At 49.3% G+C, this 23,098-nt stretch overlaps 1 protein-coding gene across 4 annotated transcripts; it reads right to left on the reverse strand.

Moving 5' to 3' along the window:
• Nucleotides 1–465: 465 nt before the first annotated feature.
• URB2 (URB2 ribosome biogenesis homolog) lies at nt 466–23,011 on the reverse strand. 4 transcript variants are annotated; one of them, XM_033099680.1, is made up of 11 exons: nt 22,876–22,985; nt 22,508–22,540; nt 20,985–21,123; nt 19,423–19,599; nt 13,847–17,144; nt 11,150–11,310; nt 9,420–9,530; nt 7,670–7,912; nt 5,180–5,267; nt 2,490–2,629; nt 466–694 (listed from the first exon to the last, which is right to left on the reverse strand). In XM_033099680.1, exons 3-11 carry the CDS (start codon nt 21,108–21,110, stop codon nt 497–499), a joined length of 4,542 nt encoding a protein of 1,513 aa, XP_032955571.1. In that variant the 5' UTR covers nt 21,111–21,123; nt 22,508–22,540; nt 22,876–22,985; the 3' UTR covers nt 466–496. The 4 variants fall into 4 exon arrangements, with proteins under 4 accessions (XP_032955571.1, XP_032955569.1, XP_032955572.1 ...); XM_033099678.1 differs by lacking the exon at nt 22,508–22,540 and having other exon boundaries at nt 22,876–23,011; XM_033099681.1 differs by lacking the exon at nt 22,508–22,540 and having other exon boundaries at nt 22,820–22,983.
• Between the last annotated feature and the right edge of the window lie 87 nt (nt 23,012–23,098).

The following is a 23,098-nucleotide window of genomic DNA, read 5'->3' on the forward strand; positions in this document are numbered from 1 at the left end:
GGGAGGGGGCAGGCCCTGGCTCCCCAGCTCCATCAGGGGTCTACTCTGAGGAAGGTGGGGTGGTGGGGAGCGCAGAAAAGCAGCCTTTCAAAATGACTGCCCGTACTGCTTGAAGAATGGAAAAGGCAAAGGCATTTAAACAGGACTTAATTACATCGCCACGTATCTGCAGTAATAGACAAGTTCTGCACAGCGCCCAGCGGCGAGGGGCAGCAAAGCATGGCACCGCGACAACGACCACACCTGGACCAGCACGGAGCCCCCGCAGCTCTTTCTGACCTCGCCCAGCCCAGGGCGCGTTTCAGGGTGCTACTGCAGTACTTGCCCCGTGAAAGACGTGATAAAAAGTACTCGGTATGAAAAACATGGCTGCGAGACAAACACTGGTAAACGCAGAGGACACCACACCCTGCCCCGCGCCTCCGAGCACCCCGCGTCCGTCCGCGGTCCTCCCGGCCGGCGGCCTCCGGGCGGCGGCGCTCTGCGCGGCCGCAGCTCAGACGGCGTACCTGCGCTCGCCCTCGCGGCTGGTCTTGTGGTACTTCACATAGTCACTGTGCAGCTCCTTGAACGCGTCCCTGACCCCTGGGGGCAGCGAGGCCCGCAGGAACTGGACGTCGGGTTCGATGCACAGGTCCATGATGAGGTAGATGCCCTCCTGCAGGAGGCGCTTCACTGCCGGGTACAAGGTGACCTGGGGGCGAGGGGGGAGCAAGCAGACACCTGGCAAGGAGCTTCAACCTCTGCCTCCAACTCGAGAAAAGGCATTTCTTTTAAAATCTTTCACACGTAACTTAAATAATCAAATATTCATATGGTAAAAGTTTACATTTGGGGAATATAGAAGCCAATTTAACTGAACAAAAACCTGGAATAAAACATCACAAAGTCACAGGGGTACTTTGCTGTTCCATAAATGATGCCTGTGTGTTTACCAGCAGCATTTAAAAACTGGAATCTGTTAAATTGAAAAATCGTGGAGCAGTCAGTCACCTGCATGTGGCGTCCAGGTCCTCAGCACATGGATGGCTTTGGAAACCACACACCCTTGGGGTCATGGCAGCAGCTCTCACTGCGGGGCTACCCCACCTCCCCAGAGCTGGGGGCCTGCGGATCTGACGCTCTCCAAACAGATCCCTGGCAGGCCTGTACTGGTAAGGACACCACCTCACCCCCAACATGAGGTGTGACTTAGGATTACCACTTAGTGGATATTCTGATTTCCATCAACAATAATAGCACAATGGGCCCTAAGTTTCTAACTGCCTCAGAATAGCTGCATTGGTCCCTGAGCCTAAAGATGCGCTTCTTTCCAGAAATTCTGGCTTCACTAAAATCGCGAGTGCAGCAGGGGCATGGGCAGCCTGGCTCCAATTGGCTGTGTGAGTATCACAGACTTTCAGATCAGAGATTGGGACAAATACAGGTAACCCCCGCATAACACGGCACTTCTATAACACGGTTAGAGAATTGGGGGGAACCCTCGTACAACACAGCATCCTAGAATACAGTTTCACTCTAACACGGTTTGAGAATTAGAGAAATCCCCAAACAACACGGAACGTAGTAAGAGGCTTTTAAGAGCAAAAAATATCTCATTCGAAATTAGGGAAATCGCCGAACAACACGGAACAGTAATAAGAGCTTTTAAGAGCAAAAGATACCTCATTTGAAATTTTTCATTCGAGCATGGATGTCATATCAGATTTGAGTGCACAATTTTAAAATTTATTAGAATTTTAAATCCATTTTGTTCGTGAAGTATTAAGTTCAGAGGATGAAGATATCTTGTCAAAAAGAAATCACCTCGGTTAATGGTGCTTAGTAGTGATGATGAAGAAAACATTATTTAATACATATTAATATGTTATACTTTTGGTGAAAATTGCTTTAATAAAGATATTTCTCTTAATTATAAAAATATAATAGTACTTTTTAAAATTTTTGGAACCTAACCCCTTTTGTACTAGTTCTTTGTTTCGTATAACACAGACTCATATAACACAGCATTTTTAGGAACCGAACAACCGTGTTATACGGGTGTTGCCTGTATCTAGACAAAGGGCCGAGAGCAGGTTCTACTGGCATTTTCAGACTGAGCACCGCAGAAGCTGAAACTGTAAAGCAGTCGCAAGGTCCCAGCCAAGTGCCTGCATGCGGCGGATTCCTCACTAATGTCCTGATGACCTACCAGTGAGGACAGAGCTTATGCACTAAAAGTTTGAGGCACCACGGCAACCACTGGGGGGCAAGTTCCCAGAGGCGATTGGTTCTGTCACTAAGATGATGCTATTCTTCAAAGTCATGATCATTTGCACATGATAGTTCAGATGATCTGTTAAATCATATTGTCTTACAGATGTCTGACAGGACAGCACATCACAGCGGAGGACGGGGACGTGCAGGACAGTCCGTCACAGCGGAGGACGGGGACGTGCAGGACAGTCCGTCACAGCGGAGGACGGGGACGTGAAGGCTGCTGGGCTTACCTTCTGTGCCTCTGTCACATACTGGGCCACCATGAAGGGGGAGAAGACCGTGACGTCTTCGGCCCGTGCAGCGATGTGGCTGTACATCCTTTCCACCAGGCGGGCGCACTCGACAACCACTGGCAGGTCGTCTGTGCTTCCTACAGAAGCCAAGTATTGCCAAACCGATTAGTTCAAAAACCATGTGTGTTAACTCTTCTAATTTTATAGTTTGTGGCCCCAAATTATTCAAACCTTCCATTTTTTTCCCATTCTTTAACTGGTTTATTTTGCTGACAGAATGAGGGAGAGACAGCCTGTCCAAATATTTATCTATACTACGTGGAAGAACACTTAAAATACTTACAAGTACATGGGGGTTTTTTGTTGTTTTTTTTTGTTTTTTGGGGGGTATTTTTTTAGTCTAATGAGAATAATCAAGATTTTCAGAATGAAATCTAGAATTGCTATTGTATTTAAAAGGAGATGGATCTCTACAAGGAAGGTTTAAAATGAGAAAAATGGAAAATTCTCTTTAAAAAAGTTTTTTACATCGTGATTTTAAAGATAAGATGGCCTAATTGTGTCTTTGCCTCCTTGAGTTTCCAAAACTATTTGTGTAGGATTTTTCTTTTACAGCCAGATATATACAACTCAATTATCATTACTGTCTTCCCAGATTATTTCTGACTCTTAGTTCTTTCCACTTTAAGGTGCCAGGGCCACCCAGGCCCATCTTAACAAACTGCTCTCAAGAAGTCGAGCAGCTCAAAGATCTAAAATGCTAGCCCAGGCTGTCCACCCCCGCCAGGCCTTTCCAGCAGAGCCCAGGTGGGGAGCCCAGCACATGCCAGTGCCCGTCCCCACTTCCATTCTCCAGTGACATACCCACTACTATAAATTCTAGAAAATGAAAACAGATCTACAGTGACAAAGAGCAAATCAGCAGCCGCTGGGGGCTGGTACCAGAGGGGGAGCAGACCGCAAGAAGGCTGTTTGGGGCAAGGCACACATTCTGTATTTTAATTGTGCTAGTGGTTTCCCAAATATGCTTTAATATTTCATTAAATTGTGTCTTTTAAATGGATGCAGTTTGTTATGCATATATTATGCCTTAACAAACTTGATTTTTAGAATGTATGCCTTTTTTAAGACCCTGAATATACATACAAACATCCTACATCTATGTAGTTTTTCTAGAGTTAATTTTATGAATTATGTAAATGAACATTCACTGGGCACTTCGACAGGCCACATAGTTTAGTGGGGCACCTGAATTTCTAACACACGCCACATCTTCTCTCATTTCACCCTGCTCAACACACACACCAGCTCACAGCACGAATGCCTGGCATTTGCCAGAGATCCAACATGTGATCATTAAAGAGTGTGTCAGTGCCAACAAAAAGGGAGCAAACAGTCAAAGCTCTAGTCGGTTACGCCGTGAACACATCAGAGAACCGGTGGCAGACTGGAGGTGACTCAGCTGCACCTGCAGGGACATAGCTCAGAGCCATGCATGCGTCCGCGGCCCCACATCCTGCCAGAACAAAGGGCACGGTGACAACTACACGTGGGACACGCCTGTGGCAACATGTGACCATGTCTGCTCCACTGCTCGGCAAAGCTGGGAACAGGGCCCCTATGCAGCCACTTCACACGTCCTGTCCAGGCTGACTGCACAAGACCAACAGGGATTCTTTCTTGCTGAGCTCAGACATGACCGTGGCCTTGACACGGAACTAGATAGCCACCATCGGCTCCTGAGTATACTCAGTGTCACACTGAGGCGTCCTCTGCATGGGACATGGCACATACCTAATTGTGCCAAACCAGGCCAAATACGTGGGGAGGAATTACAGTGCAGTGTGAACATTTTTGTCCTTTCTCACAAGTTACTTGGTATAACTAGTTATCATTACGTCTGTAAGTGCAAACCTATTCACTGACTCCCACTGGCCGGGGCCGGGGAGCTGAGCAGTACTCAGGGGTTTCTAGTCCAGAACCACTGCCCAGGGTCGTCCCTGGCGCCCTCCAAGTTCCCTGCCTGTGGTCCCAGCGCTCCCTCCAGACATCCTATCTTCGTACTTAGCACACCAACGGGTATGAGGCCCGTCCATGCAAGTCTGAAATACAATCTCACTTACAAGCAAATTGTTAATTAATGAGAATCTCCCCAAACTTAAAAATTTAGCAGGAATGAACAAACTTCAAGGGTAAAAAATAAGCTGTACACATAATTTCTGCTATTGCCATATGGCGCTTTGCTTCACGACTTTGCCGAGACGGGGCTGGAACTGTGAGTTGCAATAAGCTTCCCCTTTTACAGAACAGCACAGCTCTACCTGCTGTCTCTTCTCCATCTCCCCATTAAACTGGGGAGTCCCTACGGCCAACAATGGGATTGTAGTTGCTTTTATATCCCCTTTACTCAACAATAAATATTTCCTGAATCTAAATACTGTTTTTTCTAGAAAAAGAACTACTTCAATTAGGAGATATTAAATGCATTCACTGTTCTAGGTATAGTAAAAAATTGTGACAGCTTGAAATTTTTTAAAAAATTGTTTTGCACACTCACTTGACGATCTGAACATTCCTCTTACTTAAACTCAACTGGGTGTTTTTATTTTCAGTAACATATGTGGCCAAAGACACCGCAATATAAACACAATTGAAACTGTGCAGCTGATATCATGACTGGGAATTACCTTTGTCCTTCTGCCGCCCTTCGTGCATAACTGAAAACAACAACCTATTGAAACAGTTCAAGAAAGAAGGGATGGCTTTCAGCATTACCTGTAATAAAAATAGACAAAAGAATATAAAAACATGCACGTAATTGTTTTCTTCTCAACTTCTTCTCTTCAAAGGAGCTCATCATCTTTATGTCCTTCTTAACTGAATCTATCAGGACACTCCGAATAGTCACGCCGACTTCTTTTTGCTCTGACTTTTTAGGGAACTGCTCAGGCACCTCACTTGACTCTTTAACACTTGTCCTAATGGTCTGAGGTAGGGCTTCCACGCTGTGGAACGTCAGGAATTGCAGCGGGGCCATCCGAGCTTAGAATTTGCTGAACCTGTATCTTTTATTGTAAGTTGTTACTAGTGTGTTCTGGAAATGGGTCGAAAAAAATAATAAAAGGAACAATAGCCAAGGTATTTAAACATAACCAGCACTAGAAATAAGGTTACGTAAAGCAAATCTATTTAAAATAAGGATCAAAAATTCTCATTTTTCAGTGATGAATGACAAGAGCTGGCTGGGACTTTATCTTGAAAAATGATATGAAAATTATAAAGCATGCTTTTTTTATACTCAGCCATCCTTAGATGATGATCAAAACACATAGTGTCCAATAAACCAGCCGCAGGCCACTTGTGGCTACTTAAATGTAAATTAATAAAAATTAAAATTCAGTTCCTAATCATATGGCTCCTAGAGCACATTTCAGTTGGTCAGGACAGTGCATACAGGACGTGCCCATCATGGTCGGAAGCCCTACGGGACAACATTGCTCTAATTCTTAGAACAAACAAGGACCAAATCAATCGGACTTCTTTGCTTTGGCCTAAATTATCCAACCAAATTCTTGATAGCGTAACATCACATTCTTTCCTTCAAACCATCAACTTCTGCAACGTGTTCAGAAAGAGGTCGTTTTTGCAGAAGCATTCCAGAGCTTCATCAGATCTTCCAGATCTCTCTCAATCCTCTGCTATCAAGGTAATTAAAAGCACACAAATCCAAGCCAGCCTCTGAGTTCACACCTGGCCTAGTACGTGACCCTGGGCAGGCCACCCAATCGTTCTGTGCCTGTTTCCTCATCTGCAAAATGACGGTAATCATGGGTCATGAGAATTAAATGAGTTAAAACATGTAAGGTGTTTGGAACAGCTCGAGCTGCTGACCACCCCGCTGGGAGCTCAGACCGGGCTCACTCTGTGGACTCCTTAGATTTATTTACCTAAGCAGATTCTGCCTGCTGCTCTCATCAACTGGACCACTGTGCACACTGCAAGCAACGCTCACGTGCCACAGGGCCCCTTGTCCCCACCTCGCCCCACAGGCCGTGTGAGTGTGACATGCTGTCACATCATCTCTCACGCACACTGTGTCACTGTGCTCATCAGTGCTCTCAGTAACTGGCTACTTCTGCTAACAGCTCACTAGTTACCAGTTCTGCAGGTTTATACAGCTAACGTCACTCCATCACCTGTATGAAATCCTGTATCTTCTGCAACCTCGGCAATTTCAGTTTGTAATCGATTGCCACTGCGTTTATATTGTACGGTCACATAAAACACCTAGCAATCAGCAGAGAGATTTAATAACAAAGATGCAGATGAGACAGGCAGGCCAAAGGCAATTGTTTAGCAAGGAAAGCACTGGAGTGAGGCCCAGTGTCATGAGTGTTTAGCTTGCCAGGGAATAAATTTTTTAAAAACTGCACTGTTGGCAGGTCTTCTAACCTTAGAACATTAAAACACTTAATAACCTATGCACGTGCCTGTGGGTGACATGTGGATCCATCCTTATTTATGAGCACCCATGCATCCCACATATAGAGGTGGCACAGTGAAAAGGACATTGGCCAAAGAAGTCTGGCCCTGATTCTAAGACTCAGCTGGATGACACTAGTCAAATCACTTAGCGGCTCTGAGCCTCAGTTTCTTTATCAACAAAATGGGATTACCACCTACTTCTTAAATTTGCTTTAGGGGTGAAGTGAGATGCAGTAAACGCTCACTAAATATTGGCTGAGCTGGCACCTCATCTAGGGGGCATCTGTTTCTAGTGTCGGCTTAATTTGAAAGGCAGCAACCTATAAATTGGGACTCAGGGTGCCTCAATCTCCATACCCATTTGAATTAACCCAAGGAGAGAGCTAATCAAGTGAGTGACATTTAAACATGGGGCCTGCAAAACCAGAATAATTTCTAATGAGCTTCCTGAAATAGCTAGAACACAACATGGCTCAGAGTGTCAGATCCAACAAAGTTTGAGTTTTCAAACCGCCCGAGGTGAAGGTCTAGCAATGCTGTGCTGGAAAGCCACCCTGGCCCCGAGGACTGCTGGAACCACACTTTTACTTAGCAGATCACTATTTTTATTATTCTGCACTAAGCGGCTTTACTGCTGCTTTTCAGCCAGCTGACACCAGCCTGCTGGCAGCGAGCGAGCCGCCCCGCCTCACCTGCGGATGACACTGCAGGACTGAGAAGAGCACACTGTGCATGCTCCGGAAGATGCTGCCGTACTCCGCGGGCTTCAGGTGGTCCAGCGGGACGGTCAGCAGGATGCTGAAGGCCAGGCCGACGTGGTGCGGGTTGCTGATGCTCTCCTCCCCACGCCGCAGCAAGGCAGCCAGGACGTCCAACACACGCCTGATCACCCCTAGGGGCACCGGATGCTCCTGACATGCCTCTCGGTTTTGCAGCTACAGGACCAGAAGGAATAAAGGGAAGAAAATGAAGGTGATTCTCAAAGAAAGTAACACAAAACCTGAAGCAGACTGAGGGGAGAACTGAAGTGACAGGCATAAGCATGTCCAAAATGAACTGATGGTCAGTGGGCAGTTTGAAGTGACAAGACGGCCGGTGTGCAGCCTCCAAGGGCACCCATGATGAGTGCGGCCGTCTCGGTCCACACTTACCGCATTCATTTACCAGGAGGAGAGTAATTTCTTAGGAAAGAGTTGATTCATCCTATTTCTCTAAACAAGAGACTTCCTATCAGACATACACAATTACATTTCCCCAAAAAGGTCCCGAGTGCTCGGTGTCTATAAGTAAACTAAACGTCAGCTCTAAAGGCGTTCAGTTATTGTTCTAGGACATAAAGAAAACACACGCGAGAGGAAGGACAGCTCAGCCTCCTTACCTGCGCGGCCTCCCCTCATGGCCATCTGTGAACAGCGGCCTGGCCCGAACTCCCATGCCAACCTTGCACACGCTCGTCTTTTCCTGGGCGCTCTGGCTGTGCGACTCTGTGCTATGCCCTGGAGATGTAGCGGAGCCATTTCCAGCCCAGTGTTTGTATCAATGCAGACCTACTATGCCAACACTGACCACCAGCCACATGGCCCCTCTCCTCCGACTCTACCCCGGTCCCTCCCTGATGCCACTACACACACCAGGTAGAGATCTGGTCACTGCAGATCCCAGGAAAACAACAGGGAACAGTGCGTCCACTCTGAAGACCCTGTGCATCTGCCGACTGAGCAAGTCACTCAGGCAGCACAAACCGCGATCAGGGCTGACCTCGTACATAAGAAGGTGTTGCTGTTTTGATTTGAGCAGAACACTGATGCCAGACTCTTCATAGAACAGAACGCTGAGACAGACCCAATCTAAAGTAGGCTTCTGTCCTAGTGAAACACAGTCTTATGACCACAGTGTATAGTCAGTCACCAGGTACCAAAATGTCATGTTTGGCGGGATTATGGCAACCTTACTATCCCATTCTACAAAGCCATTTCCCGCTCACTGTGTCAGACTTTAAACACACACCCCCTATAATGAATGAATACACGAAACAGAGCACAAAGTTCTGGGGCGACAAAGGCAGCCACAGAATCCTTCTCAAGTCACCTGTTAGCACATTCCTTCTGCTGTTTCCTGTCGGGGGGGGTCATAGCCCCTCCCCTGGGAAAAGTCCCCCACTACAAGTGACGTGTGACTCCTGGAGATGAATGCCATTGAAACCAACACTGGCGCCCAGAGAAAATGAAAGCTCACTCTTCCTAATGCTCCCCGTGGCCCTGCACCACCTCTCTGCACCCTGGACCAACGATACCGCTGTGGCGACAGACCAGACAGGTCACGCTAAAAGTACAGTGTTCTGCTCACAACCACGTGCAGGACGTCGGCCCTGGAACGCCCTGCAGAGAAGCGAGCACACGGCCCGTCTGCACAGGAAGAGGGGTGACAAGGAGCAGTACTCACCGTCAGAGCCGTCACTATCTGGGGACACGCTCGCCAGAACAGACTTGCCTTCTCTCCACCGAACGGGCAGGCCAGCAGCAGCTTGGTCAGCGAAAGAGCCGACAAAATGGCCTAAGGTGAGAGAGAAAACCTTAGCAGAAATAGCCAACTCTCTCTTAAGAAGTCCATCTGGGAAAGAAGCCGGTCACCAGTGCTGACGTCACAGAGCAGAGCCCGTCAGAGCACAGGTGTCACGGTCACAGGCAACCTGGTTTGGTGAAGTGCTGAGGGTGATGGCCTTTGCATCACCAAACGGTCGGGGAATGAGCAGGATGAGCAGAGCTGGGCAACGCGGGGGCCTTTTCAGTAGCATCTCACTAACGCAACATGTTGGTGTGCCAGGGCAGTGACACAAAAGGCACAGTGATGGAAAGAGGTCCCGTCTCGTCAGGGCAGTGTTGCAAGCGGCGGCTGGCTGCACGCTGAGGGCTTGTGGATAAAAGGAGGGCCAGAAGGAAATGTGGGCAAACAAAGCAGCTGGATGAGGTGCTGAGGGCAGTGCCAGCTTTGAGCCCCGAGGAGGAGGCTGACCTCACCGCGTGCCTCACCGCGACGTCCGCCCCCGTGCCCGCCATCGATTTCAACCCCACACCGGCGTCTTCTTCCGCCCCCAACAACCCACTTGGCTCCCACCTTCCCTCTCACTCCCCGCCAGGCAGCCCGTGCACATCCTCCCCTCGGCGGGACGCGTCCACACCAAGGGCCTGCCGCCCGCCCTTACACGCACGCACCTCGGCTCCTGGCAGACCCACGGGCACTGCGCTGTGCCCACACCACCCTGTCTTCATAGCAGCGTCCCCGCACCCAAGCCCCCAAAACACCTCCTCCGTGAACTTTCTCTACCTGACTGGTCTGAACAGAAACAGTCTGTTTTGTTTTATCTGGAAGCCCAGAGGCCTCTCAGAGCCAGGGCCTAACCATGCTGAGATACGTACACCGGAAACTTCCAGAGAGCTGGGCAGGTGCTGCGGAGGACACGGAGAAGCCAGCCCTGGTCCAGCGCAGGCCTCGGGCTCACGACAGAGACGGGGGATCCTCTCCGGGGCCCCACTGACCTGAAGGGCCCTCTCCAGCTCTCCGCCCCCCAAACCAACACCCAGCCCTGTGCTGATCACAATCGAGAGTCAAGAGGCCATCGTGAGGCAGAGAAAGCCAGAAGACCTGGCCAGAATCCTGGCCCCGCGATACTTTGCTCTGCGGCTTCTCCCTCCCGTGCAAGAGGGGACATGCAGCCAGAGCAGTGCACGGGCGTTTAGAGGACCACGTGGGCTGCATGCAGAGGCTGAACGCAATGAGCGCGTCACAGCAAATGAACGAAGGCACAAAGGACGGACAGGCAGCTTGCTAAACTAAGGGATTCTCAAATAGGATCCGGGCTGTGTGACCAAATCAAGTTTCCAACAAGGGTAACGGGAGAGGTCTAAGCAAAGGATCAGCAGAACTTAACCTCTTTGTGTTTCAATACTACAAGTAATATATAGTAGTTCACACAAGGAGAACACAGCTGTCATTCGGAAGGTTCCCCTTGGAAATGTGAGGCCTGGGCTCCCTCCGTCAGCACCTCCTCTGCCTGGAGTCTCTACGGGTGCGACTTTGTGCTTGGTTCTTGGAGTGACACCGCACCGTAGGTTTTCCCATTCGAGGTGACACCATTTGTGTGCCGCCATGCAAGGCAGAGACGGGCGACCCACCGGCAGGTCTGCTGTCCACACGTTCCTGACGTCCAGTCCCTGCAGGATACACCGCATCACTGTCCTGAAGTCCTCTGTCGTCCCAACCTCTAACATTTGGGTGAACAAGGCTCCGAAATGAGACTCGATATCCTGACTTACTTGAACAGGAACGGCAGTATCTGTGTGGGAAAGAAACCAAACTGTCAGGATGTCCTGGACGAGGAGCAGTGGAATGAATCAGAGCAGCCACGTGATGACACGGTGCACAGCCACTGAAAGTCACCACTTCAGGGGCATGGAAAGCACTCGCAGTGAGACGCCTCTCGCACTCTGCGGGCAGAGAAGAGCCTGAGGGGGGTGACAAAAATGCTTAGCCACCAGAGACAGGTGGCAGTCACCTTCTTTACACTATTTCTCCTTTCCTTGTATTCTTTTATAACCTCAGCAGGAGCACGGGGGTGGGCTGGCACTTTTAAACAGATGGGAGCATTGACACGATCAGAAGAGCCCTCAGCTTCGGGGGTGCCTGCTGAAGTCACCCCCAGCTGTCACTCAGTGCAGGAAAGCCTCCCACCGCCCCTGGGTCCTCCGACCATGGCTTTGTAACACGTCTCAGAGAGGACATTCGCAGCCCTGTGATCTGACACCAGCTTTTCCTTGCAGCCACATTCCAGCCATCAGACTGGCCCATATTGCCAGGGGCCCTTCCTGAGTCCCAGTCTTTACCTACGACGCACAGCATCGAGGGCACGGGGACCAAAGGCTTTGAGAGACCTGGGCCCAAGTCTCCTACAAGCTGTCAGACCCTGGACACGAGACTCTCTGAGCGTCAGTTCCCTCCTCAGTGAACGGGCTAACAGACCACGCCTTGCGGCTGGCACTGCACTGCCCAGCAGAGCGTCAGCTCGCCCACGTCTCCGCCTGCCCTACCTGGCCTGCAGAGGCCACTGCTGACTAGTGGGCTGCCTGAGGCAGTGTCTCCGCCCGTACCCCACAGCTCTGGTTCAGTCACAGCACCCCACCACCTGTGATTTGTGTACATGTCTGCTGACTTAAAGGAGGTCTAAATCAGTGCTTCGTTCATCTCCAAGTAGGGTCAAGTTCCACGTGTACGTGAAGCATTTTTCGAAAGTGATGGTTTGTATAATTGAATGGAGATGGTCTCTTTCACCGTTGGAAAGCATTCCTAATAAACGCTTGTTTTCATGAGAGAAACGCTGGAATCACCCGAGGATGCAGGTGGCCGCCCCTCTGTTATTTGCAGCCACCGTAATCCTCCCTCTCCCTGCGCAAAGCCTTGGGCCTCTCCTCACTTGGCATTTCTTCCAGACCTCTCAGCACTCTGGTCCCTTCTCTAGACACAGTGTAGCAGCTCAGGTTTGAGGCCTGCATCACAGGTAGCGCCGGGCCTGTGGTCTGAGGGCTGGGAGGTGGCGGGTCTCACCCCGCACCAGACTGAGCTCCGTCCCTGAGGTCGGAGGACACACCGTCAGGATGGAGGCCCTGCACCTCCTGAGGCGGGAGGGATGAAGGAGACACAGATCCTGCTTAGCAAAGGGGAGAGGCCGGGACTTCCAACCCCCAGCTGCCACTGCTCGGGGCGTTCACTTAAAACGCCACAACTAGTGTCCACAGAAGACCAAATTTTAGCCTCCATGAAGAAGGTGAACACCACTCCCCAAAATAGTGGCTGACAAGACAGAACAAGTGACACCAAAGCCTTTCAGTCAGTTACAATCAAGGCAGAGGTAGAAAGGCCGCGAAAGGGGCCCATGCAGTGCTGTCCAGGCCCCAGCACCCTGGCTCTGGCGTCGGCCCCGGTTGCATGTCCTGCAGGCCCCTGAATACTCCGTGGCCGAGCGCGCCTGGGCCTCGTCAGCCAGCACAGCTTCTCCACTAGGAAACAGAGGTGGGGCTGTGCTGACGACTCCCCAACCTCACCTCAAGAGACTGTCCTGACTCGCCACAACCCCTCAGTGACATGCAAAAGAAGAAAACAAAGCCACGCCAGCCGTGGTATGTGACATGTGCAACCTTGGAACAGGGATGAAATGTTGCCCGGTAACCTCTGACCTAGGGGACAGCAGGTATGGAATCCTCATGCATGAAGACCCTGGCTGGCTCGGCGGTCCTGTGACGTCCGACTAGAACACCACGATGAAGTGACAGGCTAAGCCAATCAGCATGCGTGGCCCCAGCGACGGCTGGTACCACACCAAAAGCTAGGCAGGGGGAGTCTTGCCCCCAAGGAATTTTATGAGGTTCCCTATAAATTAAGTCATTTGCACTTTTCCAAAGTTGGCAGATTTTATGTCCTTCTTCAGTCAGTTGATGGAACTCATGATCTGACACAGAAGCCTGCTGGTAAGGGTGGAATTATCTATGCTGACCGTCCAGAGCAGGACAAGTGGAAGCTGGAAGAGAGCAGTGATTTCAAAGCTACACACTAGAACAATCTCCAAAATGAGTGAACTAAGGTGCTAAACAACACACCCAGAGGCTGTGTGTGAGACGCAGGGACCACCATGAGGGTGGCAGCCGTCAGAGGCCAGGCCCTGGGTGGGCACTCCAGGGACAGCCCTGGGAGGGAGACGCCGAGTTTTACCTTTAAAATGAACATCTATTCCCAAAACAGGAGGGACAGCAACTCACCCCTCAGCCAGCTTCTCCCAGAAGTGCTGGAGCACAGAATTAGCTCAAAAGAAAACATCTTACCTGCAAGAACTTTCCTCACAGAATGTAACGTGGAAGTAAAAACAGACTCCTCCTTGGGATGTAGTTCTGGGGCCAAAAGGAACAGCGTTAAAAATCGCACGGCTGCCGGGAAAGCCTGGGGACTTCCTGCAAGAGCGGGCAAGTCCGAGAGGACCTGGGAGAAAACGCTGCGGCAGAAGGCAGCGTGGGAGAGCTGCACGCTCTCTGTTCCCCTGCAGCCGCAGTGTTGGCCCACGTCAGCCTCCAGCAGCACACTGACCGCCGACAGGAAAGCAGCATGTGGGGGCCGCCCCCAGGGCCCGCCCGCTGCACAGAGATGGAGTGCAGCCCCCGCCTGGAGCAGGAGCCCCGGCAGCACGTCTGGGGCCTCGTGACGCTTCCGCCCTTGGACAAAAGGCCCCAAGACTTGGCACAACTTGGTTAAAGACACCAGAAGGACCTGCCGGCCGAGAGGGTGCTGGGCTCCCAGCTGTCCACATGCAGTCGCTGCACTGCACTCCTGGCACCGCGAGAGGAAGGCAATGATTTTCCCAAAATTGAGCGCCATGCTGAGCTTTCCCTGGACGAGCACCTGCAGCAGCTGCTCTAACAGTGTCCCTATCACCTGGAGGAGTTCCAGCCAAGAGGAGTCATCACTGTCAATCAGAAGTCCACTACTGGCTTTGAACAGCGAGGTCAGGATGATTTCAAAAATGTCACTGATGTACATAACCTTGAGCACGGAGCGAGCACTCTTCCCTCTTTGCAGGCAACCAAGAAGCCGATAGCAAGTCATCAAGAACTGGAGGGTCAGCGAGAGGGAGCACGAGTCCCCCAGCTTGGCGACGGCCATGGACAGTAACAGAAGGAAGTAGTGCATGTGGCAGGGGGACAAGAGGCTGTCCAGCTCCAGAGCAGCAATGACTTCCAAAAGCCCCAGGAGGCTCTCCAACTGCTCCGCCTCCAGCTGAATGGGGAAGTCACCCCTGACCAAGGCCAGGAAGTTCTGGGCGAGTTCTCCTCTTGCTTCTACACCATCGGGTCCGACTTTTGTAAACGTGTTTTCCCAATGAGCTACATCTATGGAGTCCTTTTCAAAAAGCCAGGGCAGCTGCTGCTGGAGAATCCCTGGGTGGCTCCGGGCGCCTGCACACAGAATGCTAGTACACTGCGTGCTCAGGCACAGTAAGAACGCAGAATGAAGCGACTGCATTTCTGGAAAGAGAGGGTTGTGCAGCAAGGCCTCGGATACTTTTCCTAGCGTGATGTTTGGCTCTTCGTCTGCTGAGCCTTCCTGGCCTTTGTGCATTTGCACAGTTCTCAGCAGGACACCAGCCAGGTATCTCACATCACCTGGACAAAGATAGGGCAGTAAGATTGTGAGATTTGACACAATCAAGTGCCAGTGTGCCACAGGGTACGTGAGCATGCTCACTGTGGTCACTTGGCCGTCCCAGGAGGCTGCTGTACTCTGAGCCAAGCTTTCTCTGCCAGAACCAAGAATGTAGGCAGCATCACTTCCCAGCGTGCGCAGGGCTTCTTCCGATTGGAAACCGGTTTGCATTAAAGTCCTCTTCATTTTCTGCAGGTAGAGCTGTTCTAAGCAGTACCTGCCAAGGGACTTGACCTGACCTGTAGCCTTTTCTATCTTCTTCCACTGGTATGTTTCTATACCTGGGAGCAACGAAGGGCGGTTCGGGCTCTCCAGAGCAACACCTGTAGGAGCCTCAGACACAGCGTGGTACCAGCTACAGTTTAAACTGAGCATGGTGTCGACCTGGGCCCAGGTGCAAGAGAGCAGCAGCACACAATCACAGGCCTTCTGCAGCCACAGCTCAGGCTCTGGGCCTGAGGGATCCGGCAGAAGGTCCAGCAGGGGCTGCAGCAGCACTCGGAGCATCCTCTCCATCACACACTGCATCCGTCTGACGACCGGCAGAGGTGTGCCACTGTCCAAGGTTCTCATGTTGCACATGACGCAGTGCAGCAGTGAGCTCAGGGACAGTGCCTTCAGGGCCACGTCGGTGTCACCCCGCAAGTCAGGCAGGACCGAAGACTGGAACTTGTCCAGCAAGAGGGACCACGTGTCCAAGACCTGACTCGGAGGCAACTCCAGGAGGCACTCTCGGAGCACCGCAGAGGGGCCCAAGGCCAGCACCAGCGGCGTCCGCACCTCAGCAGCTGGACGACAGATCACCCCCAAAACCTCCTCAAACAGCCGCGGCACTTGCCGCAGTTTGACATACGTCTGGAAGAGTGTGTGAAGAAGGGCTTCCTGGGCCTTTCTGGTTCGAGAGTCTGTTACTTCCGCACCAATCCACGCCGAGGCCAGCAGATCGCCCAGGTCCGGCTCCAGGACCAAATGATTCAGAGACACCAGGACCTGGAGGCAGCGGAACCAGGCTGGCACGGGCGCCTGTGAGCACTTCAGCAGCAGCTCGGCCAGGCGGCGGTAAAAGCGGAACTGGGCCTCACCATGCCGGATCCTGTCGGCAGCCACGTTGTACACACCAGTGCTCGCCACCGTGGTGAGCAGCTGCTCCACAGCCAGGAGTTCTGCCGTCCAGTCTGGCATGGGCAGGGCCCCTGGCTGCTCCTCCTGCAGGTGTGACATCCTCAAGCAGTCGAACAGCCTGGGGAGCACCTGGAAGCACAGCAGCTGACTCCCCTCGCAGAAGTAGGAGTCCAGAAAGAGCTTGTACAGCAAGGGCACAGAGCCAGCCACCACGGCAGCATGAAGGCCTGGTTGGCAGTAGCCAGGATCCACCAGCTTGCCAATCACAGTGCCCAGGGGAGCCAGGACAGTCTTGATGGCCCCCATCTTCGTGTTGGCCTGCTGCTGCTCCAAGAGCTCCTCTTTGTAGGACGGAAGCAGCTCGGGCTGGAAAGCTCCGCCTCGAAGCATGGCCTCGATCTGACCCCTAAGGTCCCGGCCCAGAGCCTGCCGTGGCTGGCCGTGGCCAGCTCGCGCCCAGGCACCTCCTGAGAGCAGGTGCCTCAGGACCAGGCAAGGCTGGAGCAGGTGCCCGGTCATCTCCCCGAAGGCACGTCTTGGGTTGACCTGCTGCTGCTGAATCAAGAGGTAATGGCCAAGGGCCAGGTGAATGACCTCAAATAACGGGGCCACCACGGCTCCTTCCGGCTGCCTGCAGGCTGCCCAGCACAGCTGACTCAGCAAGGCCACCATCAGCTCCTGTCTGGCCGTGTAGACGACAGCAAGGCTGGGTGTCGAGAGGATGCCCTGGCAGCAGCTGAGCACAGCACAGACGTTTCTCTGGGGTCCCAAAGGGGAGAACTCGGCTATTCTCTCATTTATGATCTGAACATTAAGAAAGAAAGAAAAACTCATCACTGACTCTCAACCCACACATACACACAAAAAATACAACAGAATCAATCAACTCACTCCTTACCCTCATCTTGGTAAGAAAGAAATGCCAGATGATCACATCTGTGAACCTGAACCCGATTTAATTCCTGCACATGCCCATCTCCTACCAATATAAACTCAGAAAAGGGAGCAGTGCCTTTGTAAATCTGCCGTCCCTTTTGAAGCTGGGTTTTACAAGGCTTAGGCTCCCAAGAGCCTAAACCTGCAGTTCCGCTCAGATGCTACAGGTGACAGACAGGAGCCTTCGGTGATGATACTGCAGCCCAATTACATTTTATAGTCAATTACACTGTTTCTATTTTAAAAGCCAAAGCAAAAAAAATAGGAAAGCAAATGTTAACAGTTACTGCATATTATACAGCAAACCTACAGTCTACTGCTTCCAAAATTCTGAAATCCACAAATACCAGAAATCACGAGAGCCAGGCAGATTCCAAAATTCACTCATAGGCTAAGTGACTGGCTCCTGGCCTTAGGGCATCTGAAACCAAATTCATCCTGGGTGCTAAGGCAGTGTGTCAGTAGCCCAATGACACAAGTGTGATTATCTCCAAGTAACTGCTGGCTCTGGAAAAGCTGAAACAAATATGTCAAATACTTGAAAGCCAATGCACCACTACAGTGATCTCCAAATATCTTTCCTTTTCTTTTTTTTTTTCCCCTTAAAGATTTTATTGGGGAAGGGGAACAGGACTTTTACTGGGGAACAGTGTGTACTTCCAGGCCTTTTTTCCAAGTCAAGTTGTTGTCCTTTCAGTCTTAGTTGTGGAGGGCGCAGATCAGCTCCAGGTCCAGTTGCTGTTTTCTAGTTGCAGGGGGCGCAGCACACCATCCCTTGTGGGACTCGAGGAGTTGAACCGGCAACCTTGTGTTGAGAGCCCACTGGCCCATGTGGGAATTGAACCGGCAGCTTTCGGAGTTAGGAGCATGGAGCTCCAACCGCCTGAGCCACCGGGCCAGCCCTCCAAATATTTCTGATCACACAGCTCATCCGTACAACTTTCCCCACATCTGTACCCACTGCGTGCATATACTATAGTGCTCACATTTTATTTAATTAAAAAGCATCCATAAATATTAAACTGTGACTTTAAAAAAAACATATAGAGACACTGTAAGATTTTCTTTCCATTCTCCCAAAGGACCATTCAGAATAACCCTCTTTGGTGGCCACCAGTCTATTATTTTAAAAAGTGACATACAGGGCAGCCAAATGTCTCAGTTGGTTAGAGCACCAGCTCTGAACAACAGGGTCGCCGGTTCGATTCCCACATGGCCCAGTGAGCTGCGCCCTCCACAACTAGATTGAAGGACAATGACTTGGAGCTGATAGGCCCTGGAGAAACACATTGTTCTCCAATAAAATCTTTTAAAAAAATTAAAAAAATAAATAAAGTAAAAAGTGACATACAAGCTATTACGTTGGTGCAAAAGTAATTGCGGTTTTTGCAATTATTTTTAACCTTTTAAACCGCAATTACTTTTGCACCAACCTAATAGAATATAATTTCGAGAACCACTACAGTCTATGAACAATCAGGCAGCTCAGCTATTTAATTCTTCTTTACTGATTTCCTTCTGCCTGCACTCCCATGGGCGAGGCAGTGTGGTGGTGAAGAGCACAGGCTCTACAATCAGGCAGGCGGCAGGTGCTGTGCCACGGACCAGCTGTGTGCCTTTCAGGTTACTTTACCTCTTTGATCCTGGCACACACTAAGTGCTCATTATTAACGCTTTTTATTGTCACCAGCTATTCTCACAGCATTTCAGAATATTGTTTTGACAATGAAGTGCATAATTCAAAATCACTTTGGGTCAAAAATCTTTGAGGAAATTCCTACCAGATTTTGGCCTTTGACTTCCTTCCCTTCAGGCCAACAGAAAGGGGGCGGGGAGGAAGCAGAGTACCATAATTTGTTGGCTATCTTTTCCAATTAAGGTAATCAACAACCACGCTGTGAAACAGTTCTAAGCTTTTCTTGAGTATTAAGTAACAAAATACTTAGCATAGTGTAGAGTATACAATACTCGTTCAATAAATACCAGTCATTATTATAATTCTAATAACATTATTTCCTTCTCCCCTACCTTGGTATTTCCTGCATCTTCGTATAATTAACCCTAAAACAAATAAGCCTCCAGCAACAATAGGAAATCAACAGAAATGCATGTAACACACACACAACACTACAAGACGATCAATTACCTTGACCAGGGAAAGCTGAAGATTAACGGTCTTTCCATTCTTGAGGACATTTTGTAATTTTTTGCTACGTAGAATGCCATCTATATAGATCCAAAGCCTTTCAACAACATCTTCCTTCAGTTCAAGTTTTTTCTTATAAAATGCAACTAACGACTGTCCTGCCCAATCAAGTAATACCTAAATTTGAAAGAAATATACTCTGAAAATAAATGAATTTATTTATTAAGAAATAAAAGCACTGGACATTTACAGGGACAATCCATGTATAACCAAATGCAATTGCCAGGGGGAAAACCTCTCCTTTAAAACTTACCTCTGGTAATGTTGTATTACATAAATGTTTTAGTATCTTAAAATGTTATATTATTAACGAATTAATAAAAAGAGAACAGAACTTATTTTGTCTTCATCTGAGGCCAATAAAAAGTTTCGAGTGAAACTCTCTAACAGTTTCTTCTAACTAACTCCTCCATACAGTTACACTAAATTTCGGAAGTTAGAAGTACAACAATTGCTCAGAATGGCCACGGAATAATGACACACAGAAGCAGAGATGTAGAGTTACAAGGCAGGGTGCCTTCTGCTTCCCATGTCCGCCGAATGTGTTACCTCATCTAGAAGACAGACAGATTTCTGTAAAGTGATGCACAGTCCTTTCTGACAAGGAGGGTTGCACAGACAGATTTTCCATTACCGTGACATGTTTCCTTGTGCAGAAACACAAGGAAAGGTGGTGAGGTCTCAGCTCGCAATACAGAACTGTCATAACAGTGACAGATGCTAAAAGGAAAAAACATCCCAGGATAAGGAGAGTGGTGATCTGATCAAACTGACTGCCATCACTTCCCTTCCATCTCATCCTGGGTAGCACTGGCCAGGAGACTGTCAAGCTGCCAAGATGATTCTCAGGTGCAGCCAGGTTTGGAAACTGCTCGATATGCTAGTACTCCTCACACTGTGTGGCATCGTCATTTTCATAGTTGTAATCCCCCTGACACACTTTGTGCTGTCTTCCTCAACACCAGCATATGGGTGTATATGAATCCAATTCCATGAGCTCATCCAAACATGCTTAGCCAAATGAGACTGAGAAATGTTAACAAAGAGCAATGTCTTTCTTGGTCCCTAATCTATTTCTAGAATGGCTTAATACAAATACTAAAGCTTCTCTACTTTCCAACTTTCAAATCATCAAATTCCAAAGATGTTTAACAAAGCTCCAACAAGCAGCTGCTTCTGGAGTATCACTTTGCGTTTACGAGCAAATGGAGCTACCGACTACTCAGAACCTAACTTCTGTAACCTAAATTCCCAATTTGTTCACCGATGGATATACTTAACTCAGAATGTAAGAAATGCTAACTAAGGTTTTGCAACAGCAAGTTTGTTAATGAAATACCTGACTTACTACCTTTTTTCACAGACATTACTTTAACTTTCAAGTGTGTTTCCTTCCCCAACCTTTTCTCTAATCTTTCAAAATTTTAACTAAATGTCAATATGCAATCTACATAAAAAATTGTTTTAGGTTATAAAAATGTTAAGTTTCTCATTAAACTTACTTGTTCTTTATTTGGAAGAACGCACTGGTGGGAAATCCAAGCAAAGTGAGCTAGCTTTAGTTTATCTTCCCAGGAAGTTGTCTTGCTTTTAAGCTTAAGGGAAATGCCAGAATACACAGCAGCCATTGCTACACTTTATCTACAATTTAAAACAATGGAAAGAAATTATATTAAGGTCAAGCTCAACAGAACATTGTGTATCTTATTGCTACATGATATATATTATATTGAATATATATATATATATATATATATATATATATATATATATATATATAAATTCCTTTAACGAATTGTTGGGCATAAATCTACATGTAAGTTGCTTGAGCCCAAGAAATTTTCTGGGGGAAATTGAAACAGAAACAGGAAGAAGATGGATTACACGCACAGGTACAAATATTCTGCTGTGATGGAACACCACATCCTCAGAGTTGAGTGTGCCAGAATTCAACTGGGCAAAACCCAAAGTGTTCAAATTACTTGTGAAAGGAGACTCATTTGCCCATGGCTTTAGACTGAAGAAGCTAAGTTTCTGTATAAATCTCCTGAATTATACTATGTGTTATATATTAGGCACAGCCCCATTAAGTAGTTCAAACACCTAAATAAGTAGTATTTAGAGAAAGTAACATTTCTCCATGCAAAATGAAGTACAGTATAAACCCAGTCCCGACAGAAGTAATTTCAGCTGCAACAGTAACTTCACACTATAACTTTATTCCTTAATGTATAAATTTACAAAGACACACTACTTCCTCAAAGACTCGACAAAATATCATTATACAATTAAAACTGTAAATATAGACTACAATAAAATCATGAATAAAGAGGGAAAGCAAACATTATCAACCACCTGTAACTCTATATAACTGAAGTAAGTGTAGCTTTGAGTTTCCTAAAAGTCATAGTAAAAAGGGGAAACATATCTAGTCAAGCCATTTTCATTATATGAAAGTGCACAAGTCAGTTCTTCAAAAGAGAAAATTTTTTAGGATACTTAATACTGAAATAAAATTATTGTAAATAAAAACACAAACAGGACAACGGAAATACAACGAAGGATCGCAGTACCACGAAACTTACATAAAACTATCAAACCAAAAGAATTCGATATACTGAGGGAGGGATCACTTGCACTTTTTAATTAGAACCTCTGGGGCCTGAACTCCTACAGCCCAACCTTCAGAACTCTGGCAACTCTGGGGAATGCGCCACGACCGGGTGAAGGACACACATTCGGCACAGCATCCTTCAGTTACAGAGGACAGTCGAGCGCTGTCATTTTCCTATTTTGTCAAATTGTCCCATACCTATTTAACAACTGCTTACTTAACTTCTAAGTTCACCGTTTGTAGCCATCGCCGCAGCTACAAAGTACTTAAAAAGTGTCAGCAGGATTGGCTACAAAGACGCCCCTGTACCCTCCCGGAGTCTACCGAAGTTCCGCCCTGGGTGCCTCCAGTGGTCTTAGCAACGCGGCGTGAAAAAGCCCAGTGCGGACAGCAAACCCGGTCGGTACTCACGCAAAGGCCGCTTACGCGCGGCGACACTGAATCCTGCGGAGCAGAAAGAAACCAAGTAACAAGAATCAGCAGAGCAGCGAGGGGCCATGTGAGAAGCCGCCGAAGGGGCGAGCGCAGAGGGCTCTCGCCCAGCGCTTGAGAACCCAGGGAAGCGCGGGGCCCCGGGCGGAGGGTCGCCCCAGAGAAGCAGCTCACCTCGAGGCCGACCCCAGGTCGGGGCTAACCTATTGGTGGTCCCCAGGTAAGGGGCTCACTCGGAGGCGGACCCCAGGTTGGGGTTCACCTGGAGTAGGTCCCCAGGTAAGGGCTCACCTCCAGGCGGACCCTGGGCCGGGGCAACCTGGAGGCGGTCCCGGTAAGGTGCTCACCTCCAGGACTGGCCGGGCTAGGGACCGCAGGCGGGCGGGCAGGCGAGGAGGTGGAAGCGCAGCAGCTGGTCCCGGCTCCCCGCCGCCCCAGCACGTGGGACCGGCCCCCGCTCTTCCGCCCGACGGCGGCGACGCGGGGGCGGGGCGGCGCGCACGCCAGGCATCGCCAGCAGAGCGCCGAGGCGCCTCGCCCATTGGCGGAGACGGTTGCGCGTCGGAGGCC

The sequence above is a fragment of the Rhinolophus ferrumequinum genome, chromosome 27 (genome assembly GCF_004115265.2).
Source record: "Rhinolophus ferrumequinum isolate MPI-CBG mRhiFer1 chromosome 27, mRhiFer1_v1.p, whole genome shotgun sequence".
Lineage (NCBI taxonomy): Eukaryota > Metazoa > Chordata > Mammalia > Chiroptera > Rhinolophidae > Rhinolophus > Rhinolophus ferrumequinum.

Bases quoted from the DNA above. Each gene is read 5' to 3' on its own strand.
- URB2 (XM_033099678.1), bottom strand. From the start codon at position 21,110: ATGGCTGCTGTGTATTCTGGCATTTCCCTTAAGCTTAAAAGCAAGACA. The intron at 19,600-20,984 runs GTAAGTTTAATG...TTTCAAATTTAG, and splicing joins TTCTTCCAAATAAAGAACAA to GTATTACTTGATTGGGCAGG. The intron at 9,531-11,149 runs GTGGGTCGCCCG...CTCTCACCTTAG, and splicing joins TGTGGACAGCAGACCTGCCG to GCCATTTTGTCGGCTCTTTC.